At 31.2% G+C, this 19,703-nt stretch overlaps 11 protein-coding genes across 11 annotated transcripts; 4 read left to right on the top strand and 7 right to left on the bottom strand.

Moving 5' to 3' along the window:
* Positions 1–93: 93 nt before the first annotated feature.
* TVAGG3_0579830 (ankyrin repeat family A family) lies at positions 94–2,991 on the top strand (the record flags this gene model as incomplete). The annotated part of the gene is made up of 1 exon (XM_001319324.1): positions 94–2,991. One exon carries the CDS (start codon positions 94–96, stop codon positions 2,989–2,991), a length of 2,898 nt encoding a protein of 965 aa, XP_001319359.1.
* Positions 2,992–3,502: 511 nt separating this feature from the next.
* TVAGG3_0579820 (CAAX prenyl protease 1 family) lies at positions 3,503–4,960 on the bottom strand (the record flags this gene model as incomplete). Its single annotated transcript, XM_001319323.1, has 1 exon — positions 3,503–4,960. The coding sequence occupies one exon, from the start codon at positions 4,958–4,960 to the stop codon at positions 3,503–3,505; it is 1,458 nt and encodes a 485-aa protein (XP_001319358.1).
* A 463-nt stretch (positions 4,961–5,423) lies between these two features.
* On the top strand, positions 5,424–6,329 carry TVAGG3_0579810 (uncharacterized protein; the record flags this gene model as incomplete). Its single annotated transcript, XM_001319322.1, has 1 exon — positions 5,424–6,329. One exon carries the CDS (start codon positions 5,424–5,426, stop codon positions 6,327–6,329), a length of 906 nt encoding a protein of 301 aa, XP_001319357.1.
* A 197-nt stretch (positions 6,330–6,526) lies between these two features.
* On the top strand, positions 6,527–7,126 carry TVAGG3_0579800 (formation of translation preinitiation complex; the record flags this gene model as incomplete). The annotated part of the gene is made up of 1 exon (XM_001319321.2): positions 6,543–7,073. One exon carries the CDS (start codon positions 6,543–6,545, stop codon positions 7,071–7,073), a length of 531 nt encoding a protein of 176 aa, XP_001319356.1.
* Positions 7,127–7,522: 396 nt separating this feature from the next.
* TVAGG3_0579790 (transcription, DNA-templated) lies at positions 7,523–8,299 on the bottom strand (the record flags this gene model as incomplete). The annotated part of the gene is made up of 1 exon (XM_001319320.1): positions 7,659–8,294. One exon carries the CDS (start codon positions 8,292–8,294, stop codon positions 7,659–7,661), a length of 636 nt encoding a protein of 211 aa, XP_001319355.1.
* Positions 8,300–8,994: 695 nt separating this feature from the next.
* TVAGG3_0579780 (uncharacterized protein) lies at positions 8,995–10,145 on the bottom strand (the record flags this gene model as incomplete). Its single annotated transcript, XM_001319319.1, has 1 exon — positions 9,047–10,006. The coding sequence occupies one exon, from the start codon at positions 10,004–10,006 to the stop codon at positions 9,047–9,049; it is 960 nt and encodes a 319-aa protein (XP_001319354.1).
* A 293-nt stretch (positions 10,146–10,438) lies between these two features.
* Positions 10,439–11,555, top strand: TVAGG3_0579770 (vesicle-mediated transport; the record flags this gene model as incomplete). Its single annotated transcript, XM_001319318.2, has 1 exon — positions 10,449–11,525. One exon carries the CDS (start codon positions 10,449–10,451, stop codon positions 11,523–11,525), a length of 1,077 nt encoding a protein of 358 aa, XP_001319353.1.
* A 58-nt stretch (positions 11,556–11,613) lies between these two features.
* On the bottom strand, positions 11,614–12,382 carry TVAGG3_0579760 (negative regulation of cell death; the record flags this gene model as incomplete). Its single annotated transcript, XM_001319317.2, has 1 exon — positions 11,652–12,377. The coding sequence occupies one exon, from the start codon at positions 12,375–12,377 to the stop codon at positions 11,652–11,654; it is 726 nt and encodes a 241-aa protein (XP_001319352.1).
* Positions 12,383–12,714: 332 nt separating this feature from the next.
* TVAGG3_0579750 (uncharacterized protein) lies at positions 12,715–14,126 on the bottom strand (the record flags this gene model as incomplete). Its single annotated transcript, XM_001319316.1, has 1 exon — positions 12,813–14,126. One exon carries the CDS (start codon positions 14,124–14,126, stop codon positions 12,813–12,815), a length of 1,314 nt encoding a protein of 437 aa, XP_001319351.1.
* Positions 14,127–14,195: 69 nt separating this feature from the next.
* TVAGG3_0579740 (spectrin binding) lies at positions 14,196–15,579 on the bottom strand (the record flags this gene model as incomplete). Its single annotated transcript, XM_001319315.1, has 1 exon — positions 14,439–15,113. One exon carries the CDS (start codon positions 15,111–15,113, stop codon positions 14,439–14,441), a length of 675 nt encoding a protein of 224 aa, XP_001319350.1.
* Positions 15,580–15,988: 409 nt separating this feature from the next.
* TVAGG3_0579730 (NAD(P)H-binding) lies at positions 15,989–16,671 on the bottom strand (the record flags this gene model as incomplete). Its single annotated transcript, XM_001319314.1, has 1 exon — positions 16,015–16,590. The coding sequence occupies one exon, from the start codon at positions 16,588–16,590 to the stop codon at positions 16,015–16,017; it is 576 nt and encodes a 191-aa protein (XP_001319349.1).
* Positions 16,672–19,703: the final 3,032 nt, after the last annotated feature.

Genomic DNA, 19,703 nt, shown 5'->3' with positions numbered 1-19,703 from the left:
TACATAATAAAAGAAGATAGTGTAAACTTCAGAAATTCACTTTTTTATATTTTTTTTTTAATCTTCATGAAAAAAGTAAATTATGAAGAGTTAATGGAATTGTATCATGACTTTATTTATGTATATGATACATTGTATAAGCTGAAGACTTTCGGCGAAGAAGAAATTAACAAAATTTATCTTGATATCAAAAATTTGCTAATTGATACCAAACGCACAATGCCAGCTCGAATTCTAACAATGATTTCTACTGCAATGACTTTTAATGTCAAATATATAAAATCATATAAGGAGATTTTCAAAAAGATTTATACAGAATATCATCCAGTCTTTTCTCGAGGAGAAATTCAAAGTATCCCATATGTTTTGTGGGCAGATTTACAAGATGAGAATGGTATTTTATTATCAGTGAGATATAGTTTTGAATTCGAAGCAAACAAAACTAAAGATTATTCAATGCAATTTATTGAAGAAAATACGATTTACAGAGCTATTATGTATGATGACAAATTTTCTTTCATTAAATTCACGGAAACAGGTAGTTTTAACAAGAAGCAAGTGCTTAATAGTGATTTATATCCATCCTCACCTAATTCATTGATTGAGCTATGTTGTTATCATGGAGCTGTTAATTGTTTTAAATTGCTAATTTCAAAATATAACTCAACAACTACACGGAAATGCCTCAATTATTCCTTTTTGGGTGGAAATCCTGACATTATTAATGAATGTTTGAAATATGAGGAGCCAGATAAAGAATGCATGAAATACGCAACCATTTCACATAACATTGATTTTGTTACCTTTTTGATGAATGAATTCGAGTTAGAAATTGATTTATATAATTGCGCGATATATCACAATTTTCAGGCATTTTTAGTTTATTTGGATCAATCAAAATATATTAATAAATCCTTTATTTATTCAGTTTGTTTTTGTATTCCTTCTCTATGTGAATATTATCTTTCGCATGGTGCTTTTGTTAATGCAAAAACTGAATTCGGAAAAACTGCACTTCATGTTGCAGCAAAATTTAATTGCAGGGAAATAGCAGAAATTTTGATTTCACATTGTGCCGATGTTAAGATAAAAGATAATAATGGATTTACAGTTCTTCATGATGCAGCAAGATTAAATTATGGTAAAGAAACTGCAGAATATCTTATTATGAATGGTGCTGATATTAATGCAAAAAGTAACAATGGATGGACTCCTCTTCATGTTGCGTCAAAATTGAATAACTATGAAGTAGCAGAACTTCTTATTTTACATGGCGCTAATGTTAATGTTAATGCTGAAAAGAGATATTCAATTCTTCATGCACCAGTAGATTTTAATAGCAAAGAAATATCCCAACTCCTCATCTCTTATGGTGCTGATGTTAATGCCAAAGACATAGATGAATGGTCGGTCCTTCATGCTACAGCATATAAAGATAGTAAAGAAATAGCTGAATTCCTTATCTCTCATAGTGCCGATATTAATGCTAAAGACAAAGATGGATTGTCGGTTCTTCATGCTGCAGTAAGTAATAACAGTAAAGAAACAACTGAATTCCTTATTTTACATGGCGCTGATGTTAATGCCAGAAGCAATAATGGATTGTCGGTTCTTCGTGCTGCAGCAACCAATAAAAACAGTAAAGAAATAATTAAATTTCTTATCTCTCGTGGTGCCGATATTAATATTAACGACAAAGATGGATTGTCGGTTCTTCATGCTTTAGCAAAAAATAACAGTAAAGAAATAGCTGAATTTCTTGTTTCTCAAGGTGCAGATATTAATGCTAAAAACAATAGTGGATGGTCAATTCTTCATGCTGCAGCAGATAATAACAGCAAAGAAATAGCAGAATTCCTTGTCTCTCATGGTGCTGATGTTAATGCAAAAGACAATAATGAGATGTCGGTTCTTTATGCTGCAGTATGTAATAATAGTAAAGAAATAGCTGAATTCCTTATTTCATATGGTGCTGATGTTAATGCAAAAGACAGTAATGGATGGTCAGTTCTTCATGCTGCAGCAAAAAATAATAACAGTATAGAAATAGTAGAATTCCTTGTCTCTCAAGGTGCTGATGTTAACGCAAAAGACATTAATGGATGTTCAGCTCTTCATGCTGCAGCAGATAATAACAATAAAGAAATAGCTGAATTCCTTATTTCACATGGTGCTAATGTTAATGCTAAAAGCAATAATGGATTCACAGCTCTTCACATTGCAGTATGTAATAGTAATAGCAAAGAAATAATTGGATTTCTTATCTCTCATGGTGCTGATGTTAATGCTAAACGTAATGATGGATCATCGGTTCTTCACATTGCAGTATGTAATAGTAATAGTAAAGAAATAGTTAAATTCCTTGTCTCTCATGGTGCTGATGTTAATGCAAAAGACGATGATGGATCGTCAGTACTTCACATTGCAGCATGTAACACTAATAGTAAAGAAATAGTTGGATTTCTTGTCTCTCATGGTGCTGATGTTAATGCAAAAGACAATTTTGGATGGTCAGTTCTTCATACGGCAACAAAAAATAGCAATAAAGAAATAGTTGAATTCCTTATTTTGCATGGTGCAGATGTAAATGCTAAAGATGATAATAGATTGTCAATACTTCATATTGCATCATTAAAAAATAGCAATCAAGAAATAGTTGAGTTCCTTATTTCACATGGTGCTGATGTTAATGTTAGATGCAGTAATGGATCGTCAGTACTTCACATTGCAGCATGTAACACTAATAGTAAAGAAATAGTTGGATTTCTTGTCTCTCATGGTGCTGATGTTAATGCAAAAGACAATTTTGGATGGTCATCTCTTCATGCTGCAGCAAAATTTAACAATAAAGAAATAGTTGAATGCCTTATTTCGCATGGTGCTTATGTTAATGCAAAAGACAATGATGGATATTCAGTTCTTCATACTGCATTAAAAAATAACAATAAAGAAATAGCTGAATTCCTTATTTCACATGGTGCTGAATGTTAATAACAAAATATTTAACTGTTTGAATTTTCTATATAATAATAGTATTGTGTATAGTAGCAAAAAAAATATATCAACCATATGGCCCTGTATGAGGTCTCAAAGTTGATGAAAATTGGTATAAAATGTGCGGGCGGTCTGAACCCTTCTCATATTTTATTCATATCAAATAAATTATAGAAACAATGTGAGATTAATGCTTATCCAGATTCCCGGGCTTATATAATATTCACTAATACAAGATAAACACTGAAAATATCGTTATTATTTTCATTATGCCATAATTCTATGCTCATTAACATATTCAATGGATTTTATATTTATGCAATATGATATAATTGAATATTCTCTAAATCATTAAGAATTTTTATTGATAATTTGAATTCCAAATTACTTTAAATACACTATTCACCCGAAGTTTTGAATATCAGAGTAATAACATTTCTTTCGGTTAAAAATATTATGAAAAATAATGTAAAAAATGAAATAACTGATATTATTTTTATACAAACAATTATTTTTGAAGATTTTCTAGACTTGATGCCAGTTGTGGCTTACTACTAATATATTTCTCTATCTTGTCGACTCTTTCAGCCAAAGGAGGAATTGAATCATAAAAATTCCTGAACAAAAGGCTTGGAGACACGGCTTCATGGTTGATCCTATATATCTTTATCAAGGCATTCTTAATATTATACCCTTTCTTCGCTACAGATATGTCAGTATCTATTACCGCTTTTCTTTCAACGATAAATATAAATGTCTGTGCGAAAACATGGCAGGTGTAGAAGAAACAAAACGAAATAAAGCATACAATTGCAATTGGCCGACCTCTTTGGACGCCATAAGGTGCAACTCCGGTTCTCATGATTTGTCTGAAGATCATGCCATAGAAAATAACTGGGAACAGGTTGTATGATATACGGAGTATGTTGAAACCTGCTTTTGTCTTCATTTGTGTATTCAATATTTTTCCGATTGCTTTTAACTCATCTAATTGGAAAAGCTCTATCATTTGCTCAGAAATAAATGGTTTGGCAGACCAGTAACCATGAATTCCGTAGCTCATATGCGTATTTCGTGTTGGAACCAATAATTGTAAATCTTTTCCATTGTTGTGTTTGAAACCGCTCATAATGGCATTGTATTTGTTCGTATTGTTATCTTTTGGTAATGGTTTCATTGTAATGAAGAGTTGGTCTGTATATGGATAAATAAATGAGCAAAGAAGGACAATAAAGAACAAATGAATGGTTGTAAATGCCCAAAAATTGGAAGCATGCTCGAAAAATGCATTTCCATCCTCGCCTTCTTCGGAATCGTCGTCGCCCATTCCAATTAAGTCAACTGGAGATAATTCATCTGTATTGTCATCGATTTGACCGATATCTTTGGCTTTATATTCTACAATATGCAATTTCGTACGCCTTTTCAAAGGAGCTGGTAAATCTACTTTATTTGCGCGGAAACAAACAGGAACAATGAACAAAACGTATACAGAAAAGTGCATTACTAGCTTAAGAGTGAAATCGCGTAGGAATAATGGTATTGTTGTCTTGTTAAATCCGAATTTTCTTTCGACAAAAAACGTTTTATGAATAGATGGAATGAAATTGACAACATTTTCTGCATATAAGAAGATTAATAATGAAAATTTTGTGTTAGAATGGAAGTGTCTCCAAAAATATTTTAATTTATAAATGCAAATAAACATTGAACCGTATAAAAGGATGATTTTGATCAAGTAAGCAACTAACGTCGAGTTTTTGTAATCAATGGAATCTGTTTCTGCTGAATATGCTTTATATTGATGTGATAATACTTTCAAATGCCTAAATTCTGTCAAAAGAACAAATAATTCTGCAGTAAATCCAAAGAATATTGTTGTTAAGCATAAATACTGTGATTTGATGATCGGTTTAGGGGAGGAATGTGGGTCATTAAAGATGAAAAAGTTATCATGCTTTTCCATCCGAAAAATGTAAGAAAAATTAGTAAATCCCGATTTCAGACACGAAATCTATTATATAATCGATTTCTTGTTAATATCAGAACGAAATCAAAGCTGTAAGTCATATTTGTAAATCATTTGGTGAAGAAATTACATATTTTGCGAATAATATAGTCATAATTATATCTGTATGGATGAGTTTTATATGTGTATCATATCAAGAACAAACCAATTGTAAGTCTTTTTCATTGGAATTTCGATGAAAGATAACACATTCATTGTCTATATTCAAAAGGGCAGAGTGTATTATCTGATGCAATACACATTAGGAATGAGACATTTTTAGCTTTATAAAATAGAGATGTTAATTTTAGTTGTTTTGAGAGCTATAGAAGATAACATGGATTTCCTGGATTCTGTAGATGTGTTTTTGATTAGTGGAATGACTTGAATTTATTGAAATTGGCTCTTTGTCACTTTTAAAATGAAGGGAGCAAAAAGGAAGATTTTTCGAATTAATAGAATTGTTAACTCACGCCAAATTTTCAAGACAGAAGCCCAAAAGCCCCATTTCGTTGTAAAAACTGATTATTTCAAGGCTTACTTCTCTCCAAATGATATTTTTTCACAAGAAATCGGATTTGGACCGATTAAATTTAATAACAGTTCTATCAACTGTGTCACTGCCAGCAATAACTACATGCGTGGTGAATTTAGCTCCTTACAGACTTTTATGAGATTCAAATTGACAAAAACAGCGAAAACAATATTATTTTTGCGGCCTAATGAAGTTGACATTCAGACTACCATTCCAGCTTATTACGGAGAAGTCACAAATGATGTTATCTTCGGTAAAAATCCTGGAATGTGCGCTTGCTACAATTATAATAAAATGTTATGGACTGGATTTGTCTGTCAAAACATAGTTTCTTTATTTGCATTCTACCAGCGACCTACATTCCAATCTGGCTTTCAATTCACATTATCTCCTCAATATTCCATTGAAAGAGTACTTGCTGCTTTTAATTTCAAGGAAAAATTGAATAATTTAGGATATAGAGTGATTTATACTCCTAAGAAACCAAAATTTACCCATCTTTTTGGCTTTCAATACGCAGAAGAAAATTATGCAGCTACTCTTGAATATGAGACAAAGGTTGGACCAAGCATTGGTTTATCATTCAAGCCATTCAAATTACTTGGCTTGAAATATGATATTCAAACAACAATGATTATTCAAAAGGATAAATTCAAATCGTTAGTGAATGCAAACCTTAATGATGTTGTTACTCTTGCAGTATTTACACGTCAGCCCTTTATTGGTAATCCAACAGTTTCTGTAGAAGTATCTCTGAATTTTAAGACAAAGAAGAAGGACGACCAAGATTAATAGACTTAATAAATGTTTTTGTATTATTTGCATAAAGAACTTTTTATTTCTATTCTAAATTAGCAATCATGAAATCCTAATTTTAAGATAAAAGCACTCTATTATATGATGAAAAATTTTAAACATCAAATAAGCTTTGATATTTTTGGTGTTTTGAGAGAAACTAATATCCGACCAGTAGATGGAGTTTACAAAAGGAAATTTAGAAACAAAATGTTTCAGAAACTCCCAGCCGAAAAGCTTAAGAAGCATACAACATTAAAGAGTAACCTTCTTACAAAGCTGAAGAATCAGGCTATCAAGGAGATGCCACTTATCGAAGGCATTATCGATGAAATTTTCCCAAAGAAGACCCCAGTTATTGTTTATTCTATTGAACAGCACCTCAAGCTTTACGCTGTTGATAATAAGCCAGTTATGGTTGAACTTGGTACTGGTGATGTCTTCCCAATGCTCCGAACAGCCATCGACTACCCAGGACTCCTTCCAGTTATCTACGTAGATGAAGGTGCTGTCAATGCCCTTCTTCGTGGTGCTGATCTTATGGCTCCAGGTATCAAGTTGGTTCCAAAGGAATTCGAAGCCGGTGCTATCGTTCAAGTTAATCTTCTTGATTGCGATCATCCATTCATGATCGGACAGGCTCAAATGTCCTCTGCAGAAGCTAAGAATGCCAAGGGTATTGCAGTCAAGAACCTTACAATCCTTCGTGATGCACTCTACATGGCCCATAATGGCTTATAAACTTTAATTTGTGAACAATCATTTACAATTAAATAATTTTTCTTGCTATTTCGTTATTCATAATTAGAATGAACAGAGAACCCTCTTTAACATACAGATATCTTATTTTCATAACTATAAAATATATGATTTACATTTTAGAAAGCTTATTATCTTGACTTGTTATCAATTTGATTTCGTATTTACCTGAAATATAAAAATCTGAGCTGTATACAATAATAATTGCAGATTTGTAGCCGGTGTATGTCGCTACCGATCCTGCTGATAACTAATTTTTCAAAAATAATATTTTGGTCATTCTGGATAATTCATAATTGCATAATAAAAAAGATATTTTGTATGAATTTATGAAGAAATACATATATAATTTACAATTATATTAAAGTTTTTTTGATAAATTTTGTTTTCTTTTGATGATAAACCTGTGTAAAACTAATAAGCTGATATTATGGATTGTTAGTGGTAAAAATGTTATTTGTTAATGTTAAGAAAGTGAATATCCCTCAAAGGAGATATCGATATTTAATTTTTAAATTTTAAAACAAAGTTGCATGAAAATTGTATTCATTTCAAGCAGGTAAAACTTTATACTGGAGGAACTGGAGCAGGTTGAGGATTAGCTGGTTTATCCTTCAATTTATGCTTATCTTTATGTTTGGATTTATCTTTATGCTTCTTATGTTCCTTCTTCTTCTCTGTTTTAGGAAGTAAACTAACAAATCCGATTTTATCATCGTCCGGAAGCGTGAAATCTAATCTATTTCTCATATAATATGCCCAATATTGATATGTGCATGTATCTATGTTTCTAATATTATTTGTATTGAGAAGAAATGTTCTGAAATTTGGATCTTGCAATTGGTGCAAGAAAAATAGACATTGTGGATAACGAATGTACTTAGAATATTTTGGTGTATCCCAATACAGTAAGTATTGTAAAAATCTGCAAAATGCTGGATCATTAAAATAATTTTGCGAGGCTAAGAAGTTCAAATATTGAGGATTTGCAAGAGATTGAACGAATTCCAGCTCCATGACAAACCTCTTTTTGTTTTCTTCTGCAAGTGCATTCGCATCTAATTTTTCTGGTTCTGCAGGAGCAATTTCTGTAGTTGCGTCTTCAAATCCTGAGGATTCCTGCTTAGGGGGTTCTGGCTTGCTTGTTGTTTCTTCAGGAACATCCTGGAAGTCATCGACATCCTCGAAGCCGGAATCACTCATTTTGAAAGGGTTCAGTTTTTTTTTCCTTTTCCGCCGATAGAAAAAAAAAATTTCACCTGGCAATTTATTACATGAGATAAAAATTATCATCACAGACGTAGAATTAGAATAGTGCAGAGTTCAACAGGGATATCCAACAAAGGATGGCCATAAAATGAGGAAATTGAAATGAAAAATCTAGAGATGAAGTCGTTTCTTTCTCATCAAGATTTTGCCTTTGATGTACCAAAAATAATTAACTATTCCTTTTTAAAAATTGTTGTTTCTTTTGGTTATTATTCACAATATGAAATGACTAAAAGGGATAACTATTTATAATTTTTAATTCAGAAAGATTCCTATTATAATTCCTTAAAAAATGATGCAATTTCAAAAAATATATTTCTAAATTTTTATATTATTTAATTTCTATATCAAAAATCTCCTTACCCACCCATCTCTTATTGGACTAGATCACTTACAATCTTCCAAAAAAATCAGAGTTGAATAAAAAATTCTTTAAAAAATATAGATTTTGCAATAAAATCACGAAAATCTAAAAATTTTGGAAAAATTAAATAATGCAATTCGTGTTATTATTGAAAATGAAATAAATTTACAAGAAATTGTTTTTCAAATTTTAAATGTTTTGAAAAATAATATTTATTTTTCCAATAAATGGTCTTGAAGAAGAAATATATCTGAGTTAAAATAAAAAATGGTAATTTATGGAAAATAAAACAATATTTTATGAATAGATCTATATAAATTTTTCATTGACCTTCAGCTTTGCGCGGAGTTCCCTCACGAGTAACAACAGTACTAATAGGCTCTGATGTTGGCTTTGGTTGTGGTATAACAACTAAGCTGCTAATTGGAATTTGTTTTTCTCTGAAAGGAACTCTTGTATCAATTGGAAATCCGTCAGCATCCCATTTCTTTTGTGTTTTAACAGGAACGGATCTCTCCTTTGGATTGAATTTGGAGTAATCTTGGGAAGTTTCTACAAGAGATTCGACAAGTTTTGTATTTCCGCGTAATGTACTATGTTTGATTGTTGCTCTATTCTTTCCAGGAACTCTTTGAGAAAGCCAATGCTTTTTAACAATTTCTGTAATTGGAAGAAATTCAACTTGAGTTTGGGATTGAGGATCCTTAATTCCACCTCTGAAAACATTTCCCATAAGTTCAATGATCATTTCCGGTGGAGCAGTATGAATAGCAAACGTAATACAAGCGTCTAAATAAAAGATTAAAGTTTCGTAGAAAATTCTTTCTGTTCTAACAGGAAGGTTTGATGATATCGGGGACATCAAAAGCTGGCAGTATAACGAGCTCAATATTTGATAAGAATCAGATTGAATATCTTCTTGTTCTGCGCGTTCGTCATCATCAAGCTCTGGACCAATAGTGAGAGCCATTGATGATGAAACATAGTATATAGACGCCATAATCATTTCATCACACATTTGAGTCTTTGTAAATTCAACAAATTCTTTTGATTTTCTGACGAATGATTCTGTTACTTTTCCGTATTTCTTTTGACTTTTAATTGCTTTTCTCTGTCTTTCTTCATCACGACGTTTTTCATTTTCTACTTCTTTCATTCCTTTTTCTTTTAACTGCTCAAGATCAATATCCTTTGGCTCTTCTGGAGCATCCTGCTTTTCTTCATGTGGTGATGAAAGGCGAGTGATGGTCTCAGAGATAGGAAGGGCTTCAGATAAATCCATAAATCTAAATACGTTATTTTATGTAAATTTGCTTTTGAGGAAAATCAAATTTTACATTTTCAGGTGTTTCTAATCAACTTTTGTATGAGCAATCATACACACATATATTGCATACACTTATAAGGCTAGATTCTGAATATTCAAATGTGAATAGATTTCATGACTTGAGATTATTTATTCAATCAATGGGTTATTGATGCAATGACGAATATCTAATACTACACATTCATATGTTATATGAAACATCCTATTTTAGATCTTCAAAATCATGACTAAATTATGGAAACTTATTTGATGTGAAATATGTGTATATCTGTTGGTTATATGTCCTTATTCAATATGTGAGCACAAAGAGTGAGTATGTAGAGTTCAAATGGTTATGAAGTATTTGGCTAGAGCGATGAAAAAAATCTCAAAATTCTCTGAAAAAAATTTTTTTTCGATGCCTCTGAAAGATTTTGATTTTTTCCCTAAAGTTTTTGAAGATCATTCAAGAAAGACAGATTTCAGTGGCACAGTAACAGTAGTGTGCTTAGCTATTATGAGCTATCTCTTAGTTTTTCAGACTTTGGGATTTATTGCATCACCTCCAAAACAAAAACTCGTCGTCGACCAAGCAAAGCTCCCAGTCAATGAAGATAATGTTCTTGACTGGCCTTTTGTTCCAAAACTCCAAATTTACATAGATATCGAATTTCCTTCATTACCATGCCCAGTTATTGATTTTCAAGTTCTTGACAGATTCGAAGAAATCCAATCCGATTCATTTTCTAAAGTCAAACTGAAAAGAATCGGACCAGATGGAAAAATTATCAAAAATAAAAAGACAGAGAAACCAGAAGTTTGCGGTTCTTGCTATGGAGCAGCATCAGGATGCTGCAATACATGCAAAGATGTCAAGAACGCCTTCAAAAAGAAAGGAAGAGTTCCACCTTCTTTATCAACCATTCGCCAATGCAGAGATGCTGTTATAGACTACAATCACATTAGAAATGAGAGTTGCCATGTCTATGGTACCGTTATTGTTCCTCCAACTCATGGAACAATCGTAATGAACTCAGGCGATTCATATGGTGCACAAATGAATACTACAACCTCTTCTTTAGGAATTTCGATTGATGATTTTAACTTTACACATAAAATTAATGATATTTACATCGGTGAAAATGATCTTGGAGATCATCCATTGAAAGGAATCAAGAAAGTACAAAAAGAAGTCGGCAGATACAAAGGATTATACTTTATCCGCACATTGCGCGAACAGAAAGGTTCCCTTCAGGTTTACAGAGCTACATCAAGCCATTACGACAGATATCGTGAGGGAACAACAGGAAAATTCCCTGGACTTTACTTTAATTACGACGTTTCTCCAATTATTGTAATGTACAAACGCGATACTACTGTTTTGAATTTTGTAATCGAACTGATGGCCATTCTTGGCGGAATTTACTCTCTCGGATCTCTCCTCGACCACCTTTCCCTTATAACAATTAAGCGCCAGGCTGCATCAATTGAATAAATTTATATTTTTATATTATTTTTTAAAAAAACCTCAAAATTATTTCTAAACATCAAGTAGTTTAATATAGAGTATAATTGTTTAGTTAAAATTTTTGTAATTTTTCTGTAAAATAAAAAAAAGCATTTATTCGTCGTCGCCTGGCGCCTTCGCAGACTGGTATGTTGGAATCATATATTGGATGTTAATGAAAGCTTCTGGACCACCGTTGAGTTCGAGGCATTCAAGAGTTTCTTGAATGAGATCTCCGATGTTCTCTTTCTTTCTCTGACCGTATTCGATGCGATCTCCTAAGTTCTTGTTGCATAATGAGAACTCGTTAAGAACTGGGAGGAGTTGTCTGTAAAATGGAATTAAAGCTTCGCCAGCAAGTTCGCTGGACTTGACTAATTTCTGCATTGTTCGAAGTGCAACTGGGACAATGTCCATATCGCGTGTATCGAGAGCTTTCTTTAATGGAATAACAACTTGTGGGATGCACTGAAGAACGCGGGTGCCACCGTTTTTAAGGAGCTCCCATGTGCCCTTACGTGCGAAGAAACGATATGGCTCTTCCTTTTCACGAAGACCATCGAAAAACAATGGTAAATAATGCTGATAGTCAAGAACGGATGGATCAACTGACCAAGCAATAGCATTCTTGAATGTAGTATGTACAAGACGAACTGGAATATCTCCACGATCGTAAAAACGACGAAATTCTGTATGTTGATTTGGAGAAACTTTCTTGTGAAGACTCCTCTTTTGTCTCTTAACTGGTGCAACCTCGCGGGTGGCTACTTCAGTCTCTGGATGTAAGACGGCCCTTGGAGGTTTAGTGACTGGGAATCTGGGAAGCTTACCACCACTCATTTTTGTTTTATAACGTATTTTTCTTTGTCGGTTATTTCTTATTTTATGAAAATTTCACACTGGCTATAAACTAGTAGCTATAAATAGTATGAATCATTAAAGATTTCTGTGAAAATCAAATATTTTCCGAAAGAAATTTCTAAAATCTTCATTAACGAGACCAATTATACAAAAATTAATCTACCTGTTAGGTGTTTAGTCGAAAACACTTTATAGAGACATGCTTTATTTCAAATATTTTAGAAATTTTCATAAATTTTCACTCAAAAACACCTAAAAAGTAATAACTTGATGAATCATCTAATTAAAAACTCTTGTGAAATAGCATGTGTTGAAAGTAAATCTAAATTTTTGGAATATCCCAATGAAATTTATAAAGAGATAAAATTACTATCAAACATAACAATATTTATTTCTAACAAACATATATCATATTTAAAAGAACTCACTTGATTCAGAATCATCTTCATTATCTTTGATATCGAATTCAACTCGTGGGGTTTCTTTTTCTGGAGTAGCATTATTAGTAGGAGGTGGGGTTTCTTCCTTCTTCTTCTCAGTTTTCTCTTCTTTTTCGAATTCATCAACAATTGATGAAGAAGATTCAATAATTTCTTCTTTTTCTTCTACTTTTGTATCATCTTTGGTCATTACATCAGGTTTGTTTCCTTTTGTCCATATCATACCTTGCCTGACACTTTGATCCAATAAGGATGGCATATCCTTTGATTTCGGAGAATCTGGAGCAACAGGAATAGGTTTATCCTCAAAAACATTAGAATCTGAAGAAGAAGATGATGATGAGGAATCAGAACTCGATGAACTTGACTTCTTCTTTTTATCATCTGACTTATCTTTCTTTTCTTCTGCTTTAGGTTCTTCGTGATCTGATTTTGCTTTTTCATCTGCAACAAAACTTTTAATTGGCAATGGTGGCAGCTGATTTTGAGGTGGTTGAGGTGGCGGAGATTGCGCTTCTTTCTTAGGTTCTGGTTTCTTATCATCGGATTTCATTTTATTATTTTCTTTTTCGTCTTTTTCTGGTAATGAATGATGAGAAGATTTAGATTTCGCAGATTTATGTGAAGAGGATGATGAGGAAGATGATTTGGATGACTTTGAGGATTTCGAAGATTTTGAATCTTCACTAATATAAGATGTATCTGAATGGATTGATTTGAAGCTTTCTGAATCCGATCCTTCATCAAATGCCATAGAAAGGGTATTCATTTCGTCTAAATCTCCTACATTTTGTAGAGTATAAACATTTGCATCATTTCGTCTGTCTTTTTCTAATTGAACAATTGCATAGTAGTTAATATCATTTGAAGCAGCCTGAACAATATTACTTTGTGGTATAACACTTGCTAATAAATCAACACAGTATTGAACTTTAACTTCAGCTCCAATTCTACCATCTTCTGTACGTAAAAACATAGTACTTGATACTATAACAGGTGACCCTTTCTTTGCTGCATCAATTCCGGGAATTAAATTTAAATTTCCAAAATACGTTTTAGTAAAGTTTGAAATTGATATTATTAACGGGAGTTCTTGCGAGTTAGCTTCTGGAGCCATTGCAAAGCTCATTATAATACTCTTTTTGTAAATAATTCTGCCTTTTGATTTTGTAATTTGACCAAGACATTTTTCTTCCAAACCAGGAATAGATAAACTAACATTCGATCCTTCAATACTTGGATTGAGTATAGTTACGCTTTCCAAAAGGCAATCTACAACAAAATTCATTTATACGTTTGCAAAAAGTGACAGAAATTATTTTATTTTTGAAACACTGTTTCTATGATGAGATTGAAGTTTCAAATGAAAATTATGACTATACAAGAATAGCCATGCTCAATGTAGCATATTATAAGCATGAATTTTTAATATTATTGTTCTTTTTGATGTCTTTCATTAAATTACAGATCACATCAAAAAGTTGCAGAAATAGCACAAAAACTATAAAAAGACCAACATTATCTTTTCCTCTACTATCATAAAACCCCATATCATTTAATTTTAAATAAAATTTTTATTTCATCAATCATGAATATGCATTTATTTCTTATTCATAAATCCTATACGAAGTCCGACTTCGAATGTGGGAATTGCACCATGTGATTTCAATAAATCCAACATTTCAAAGTTTTGTTGATAAAATGCACATGAAAGCGAATTATACCCTTTGATGTCTCTTGCATTGACATCAATTCCTTTTGAAATAAGATATTGAGCAATTTCCAAACTGTTATATTTTGCTGCATAATGAAGAGCTGTCCTTCCTTTTTCATTTGCTGCATTTACATCTACACCTTTATATGAAAAGTATAAACAGAAAGATAAAGAATTGAAACCACCTGAAAAAGCAAAGCATCTGTTGATTTCATTTGCTTGGTCTACATAAATGAAAAATGCATTAAGATTGAGGAACCGACAGCAACTTGCTAAATCAATTTTTATGTTGTGCTCATTCATCAAATAGGTAACAAAATCAATATTGTGAGAAATAATTGCATATTTCATACATTTTTTGTCGGGAGTCTTGAATTTCAAACACTCATTCATTATTTCTGGATTTCCGCTCAAAAATGAAAAATTAAGACACATTCTTGTAATTGAAAGGTTGAATTTTGTTCTCAGAAGCTTGAAACACTGAACTGCCTTATGATAACAGCATAATTCAAGCAATGAGAAACCTTTCTTTGAATCAGGATAGAGATCACTTTTGAGCATTTGATTTATATCAAATCCTTCTGTTTCTGTTAGTACTATTAATAATTTAACATCATCATGCATAATTGCCCAGTGAACTGTATTCTCATCATGAACATCTAATATATTTTTGAAAGTGCTGTATTTTTAAATCTGTTTTATTTGCTTAGGATCTATCTTGACTCCAAGATCTCTATTTGCTAAATAACCAAAAATTGGCATAAATCTAACTTTATTTAATCTGTATTCTCTGCATATCAATTGAATAATGGTCCAGTACGATTTAAAATAGCGGTTCCTATATAAAGAAAGTAATTGGATCTTCATTATCAGATCATGTGGGAAAAAGATCTTTGCCTCGAGCAAATTTTCTTTGATCATTTCATAAATCCCCAATAAGCTTTTAAAATCATCTGTCTCGAGTTTGTACAGGGCATCCAGGGTACTGTTGCACCTATTGAATAAATGCACTAGTTCAGTGTAGTAACTTCCCATTGTTAAAAATGATTCAATGGTATTGAAAAATCAAAGTCTTTTGAAAAAAATTCCACTAATTTTTTTACTGTGGAATCAATCATATTGTTTGAATATATCTTTTTAACACTTGAGTTATTTTGAATATCTATTCAATTAAAATCTTCAGTCAAAAATTTGGAAAAATCTGGTCAATCATTGAATTATATGGAATTTGATCGTTACACTGTTCAACCACATTATAAACAACAAAATTTGTTGCTTATAAATCCTAAATTTGATGATCAATAAAATTCAGGAAGATTTGAACTTTTAAAAGCGATTTTTGGAAAAATTAAGTATAATTTAACAAAATTTTCCATAATATTATTCATTTCACTCAGATAAGTGGAAAAAATTCATGTAAAAATTGATATCAGTAAATATTTTATTCCTAACCTGACAAATATTAATTTGGCTTAGCAATATTCAAGTTTTCACCAATATATTCACTTGGATTTTCGAAGATTTTCACAACAAAATCTGCAATGCTCTTTCTTGAAATGGATGTTCCTCTTTCTGGCTGGCCTTTCGGTGTGAGAATATAATCTATCTCGTTGGCGCTTGTGAACCAATTAGGTCTAAGGATTGTGTAATCAAGTCCACTTGATTCTATGATATCTGCTAAGCCACGATATGGATGAAGGATTGATGGGACTGGATCATCATAAATACCAATTGAGCTGATAGCAACAACACGTTTAACGCCTTGATTCTTCATTGCTTTAACAATTGTTCTTCCCATTCTCTCCAAATCGCCAGCAAGATTAATATAAACAACATCCTGACCCTTGACAGCCTTTTCAACAGCTGCCAAATCGGTTGCATCACCTTCAATAACCTTTGCATTTCCAGAATTTCCAAGGCGACTTTTACGTCTGACGAATAAAGTAACATCAAGAGCACGTGCTAATGCTGTGCTAGTAACAACCTTGCCGAAGCTTCCACTTGCACCAATAATGAGAATCTTGTTCAATGCACTCATTAATAAAAATGATTAAGGATACCCTTACGTGTCAGATTTTTTGCGCATACGAAGAAGTCATGCTAGACATGAGCTATAAACCTGAAATTTTAGCAACATATTTAAAACTTTTTAAACTACAATACACTTTAATATTCAAGAACAAAAATATTCTTTTTAGAAATTACATAATTATTTTATGTGAAATCTATATAAAAACATATTTTGCGAGCGTAACTTTTTTCTTTATAAGCATCTTATATGACTGATAAACTGTGAAGGCACATAATTGTTAATTCATAGAGTTGATATGTTTCCAAAATTGAGAGGAAATTTGAAAATTGAATACCCTTTCAATTCAATTTTCAAAAGATATCAGCTCCTTCAATAATTGAAGGACGATTTTGATCATTTGCTCTTAAAACAAGTATGCCATGGAGAAAAAAGTTACGCTCGCAAATCTGAAATATAACTATCATATAAAAAAATTAAATTTCTAATTTTTTACTCTATAGATATTATTGGCCACTTGTGTAATGCATAAAAGTTTATGTCATATGCATACATTTGGAAGTATGGGAGACGAGGGAAATTACTTCTATGAGGCACTAGGATTTTTAAAAATTTCTCTATCGGACTCACCATTCAATTTCTCGAAAATTAAAAAAAATCAATAATAGCTAAAATGTATTATGCATAACAAATTTTAATGTTACACGGTATTTTTTGAACTTCATGACATGAATTTTCTTTATATTATTTTTTTTTTTTGGATTTTCTATGATTTATGCGATAGGCTGGAACAACATTGTAAGTGCAATGATATCATTTATAGAGAAATCTAAAACTTCAGCATTCAGAACTCGCAACCACAAAAATATTCATTTGCTAAGTAAGTAAAGTTGATTAAGTTCGACACTTAGCTTTTATACGTAAAACCAAGTGTGTATTGTTATTTCTTGTTAAATTATTGAGAAAAAAATAAATTGTACGAGAAACGATACTGATTATTGAAATAATATTGAGGGTAGCTGCAGATTTCTTCATTAACATGCCGGAAATTTGTTAATCTTGGTTTTCTATCATAAAATCTGTCGAAGAATCTAAAAACGGAGATATGAAATAGAGATCATGTAAATCTAGAGTATCCTGTCAGAAAAATAGACTAAGCATGTAACCCTTTTTTGGTCATAAACACTTTTTACCACTTAGTCATACAGATGATCATTAAATTTAAACGAGCACTTTTTGTCAGAATTTATTCTTTTACAAAGACAGAAGATTTTAGTATTATTTAATATTAGTGCTGTAGCAAAATTCAAAAAACAGTGAAAATTCAGTGAATTTGTGAATTCACATTTTTTTCGACATTTTTCTTGATATATCCATGCACATTAAGAACACAGCTTTGATACGCTTAGAAAAGCATATTTCATATGAAATTGTTAAAGAAATAAACAATTTATATAAAAATTGCACTTATGGGCAGTTTAGATATATAATTTATATATAACATATATACAAATCCATAGACAAAGTGCAATAACTACAATGTTGTAGAAAATTACAGCAGAAATACTGACTTTTTGAAGGATAATAAGAATTCTTCTAAATGTTGTATTTTTATAATTTGATTGATTTTTTTTACTATTTCATTAATCTTTTATGAATAATAATTATTTTTAATATATGTGCTATTAAAATTTCAAATTTTGACTAATATATCTAAGTTATCTGAACGAAACATTTAGAAAATATCATACTTACATTGAAATAGCAAGTAGAGCATATTAATAGCAAGTTTCTTGGCTTTATATCTATCATCTATTGTTGTTTGATCAAACAAAATTCACTCTATTATATGGTGTCAATTAATTAAAACAATTTTTAATAGTTATTTATTTAGTGCGAATAAGTGCAAACTCATAAATGAATAACTTAATAATAGAAATGAATTATCTGATATAAATCTCACATTTTGTCCATCAGAAATACTTTAATTGCATACGCATAACTATTAGTAATACGTCTGGAGTGTCAATTAATAACAATCCCACAACAAGTAAAATTCAGATTTTTATTAAACTTATTTTTTCCTAAAAGTTTTCTCAAATTACTATATATACATATGTGGATAAAATAATAGTAATATTGTAAAAAATTAGATAATTTTTTTTATTTGAGAACCTCTCAAAAGTTCATTCAATTTATCAATTGTTTCAGTTTGATGTATATTCATTTCTGGAGCCTAAAACTTTAGCAATCATGACAATATCATATTCTCTTTCTAACTACGCAATGTAAGGGTATCCTTAAGTTTGAATTGATTCAAATTTGAGAGTCAAAAAATAAATTGTGAATTCACACTTGGAACTCTTGCCAAACTTTAAAAATAAAGAGATAAGGTGCAAATATAACCTTCTGCAATTGTTCTTATGAAAAAATTGCCTTCATAAGATAGCTGTGAATTCATCAGTTTCAATCTTTAAGGCTTCTCTCCGACCAAACGGTCTGTATCGGCTTTCATTTCACATTCTTTCTGGAGATGGGGATTTTGATATCTCAAAAATAAAAAATTTCAAAAAAATACAACTTGGGTTCTTTTAAATGCTTGTTGGTAGGGCATTAATACTCCAGAGTATGAGGTCCGAAGTCGCGGTTTTTGCTCAAGAATAAATTGCATTATCCAAAATTTGACCGAAAGCATGTAACTCAAGCAGTATATTACGAAAATGCCTAGAGAATATATTCAAACCTATTAATTTATTTTGTATTCCGAAACCAATAAGACGCTACATTTTTAAAAATTAGATTCAAAAGAATAGACGAAAAAATAAACAGTACCAATTTAAAAGAATGTTACAAACAAATATTTATTCAATATAAAAAGTATAATTACTTGAAATTAAATTTCAAATTTTTCAAATACTAATAAAGTTGGCCTATGATCTTCTAATTGAATGCTGCAATGAGATTCAAAATCTGTAATGCGAATATTTTTTGCATCATCTAGATATACAAATACATCTTCTTCATAATTTTCGAATCTAATATAAGGAACATAGTGATGTCCTATTTCGTATGATAAGCTATCTGGCATAAGGAAGGCTATAATTTACTTTATTATGATTTTC

This window comes from Trichomonas vaginalis, chromosome II (assembly GCF_026262505.1).
Source record: "Trichomonas vaginalis G3 chromosome II, whole genome shotgun sequence".
NCBI lineage: Eukaryota > Parabasalia > Trichomonadida > Trichomonadidae > Trichomonas > Trichomonas vaginalis.
This window is presented reverse-complemented; position numbering and strand designations above follow the sequence as displayed.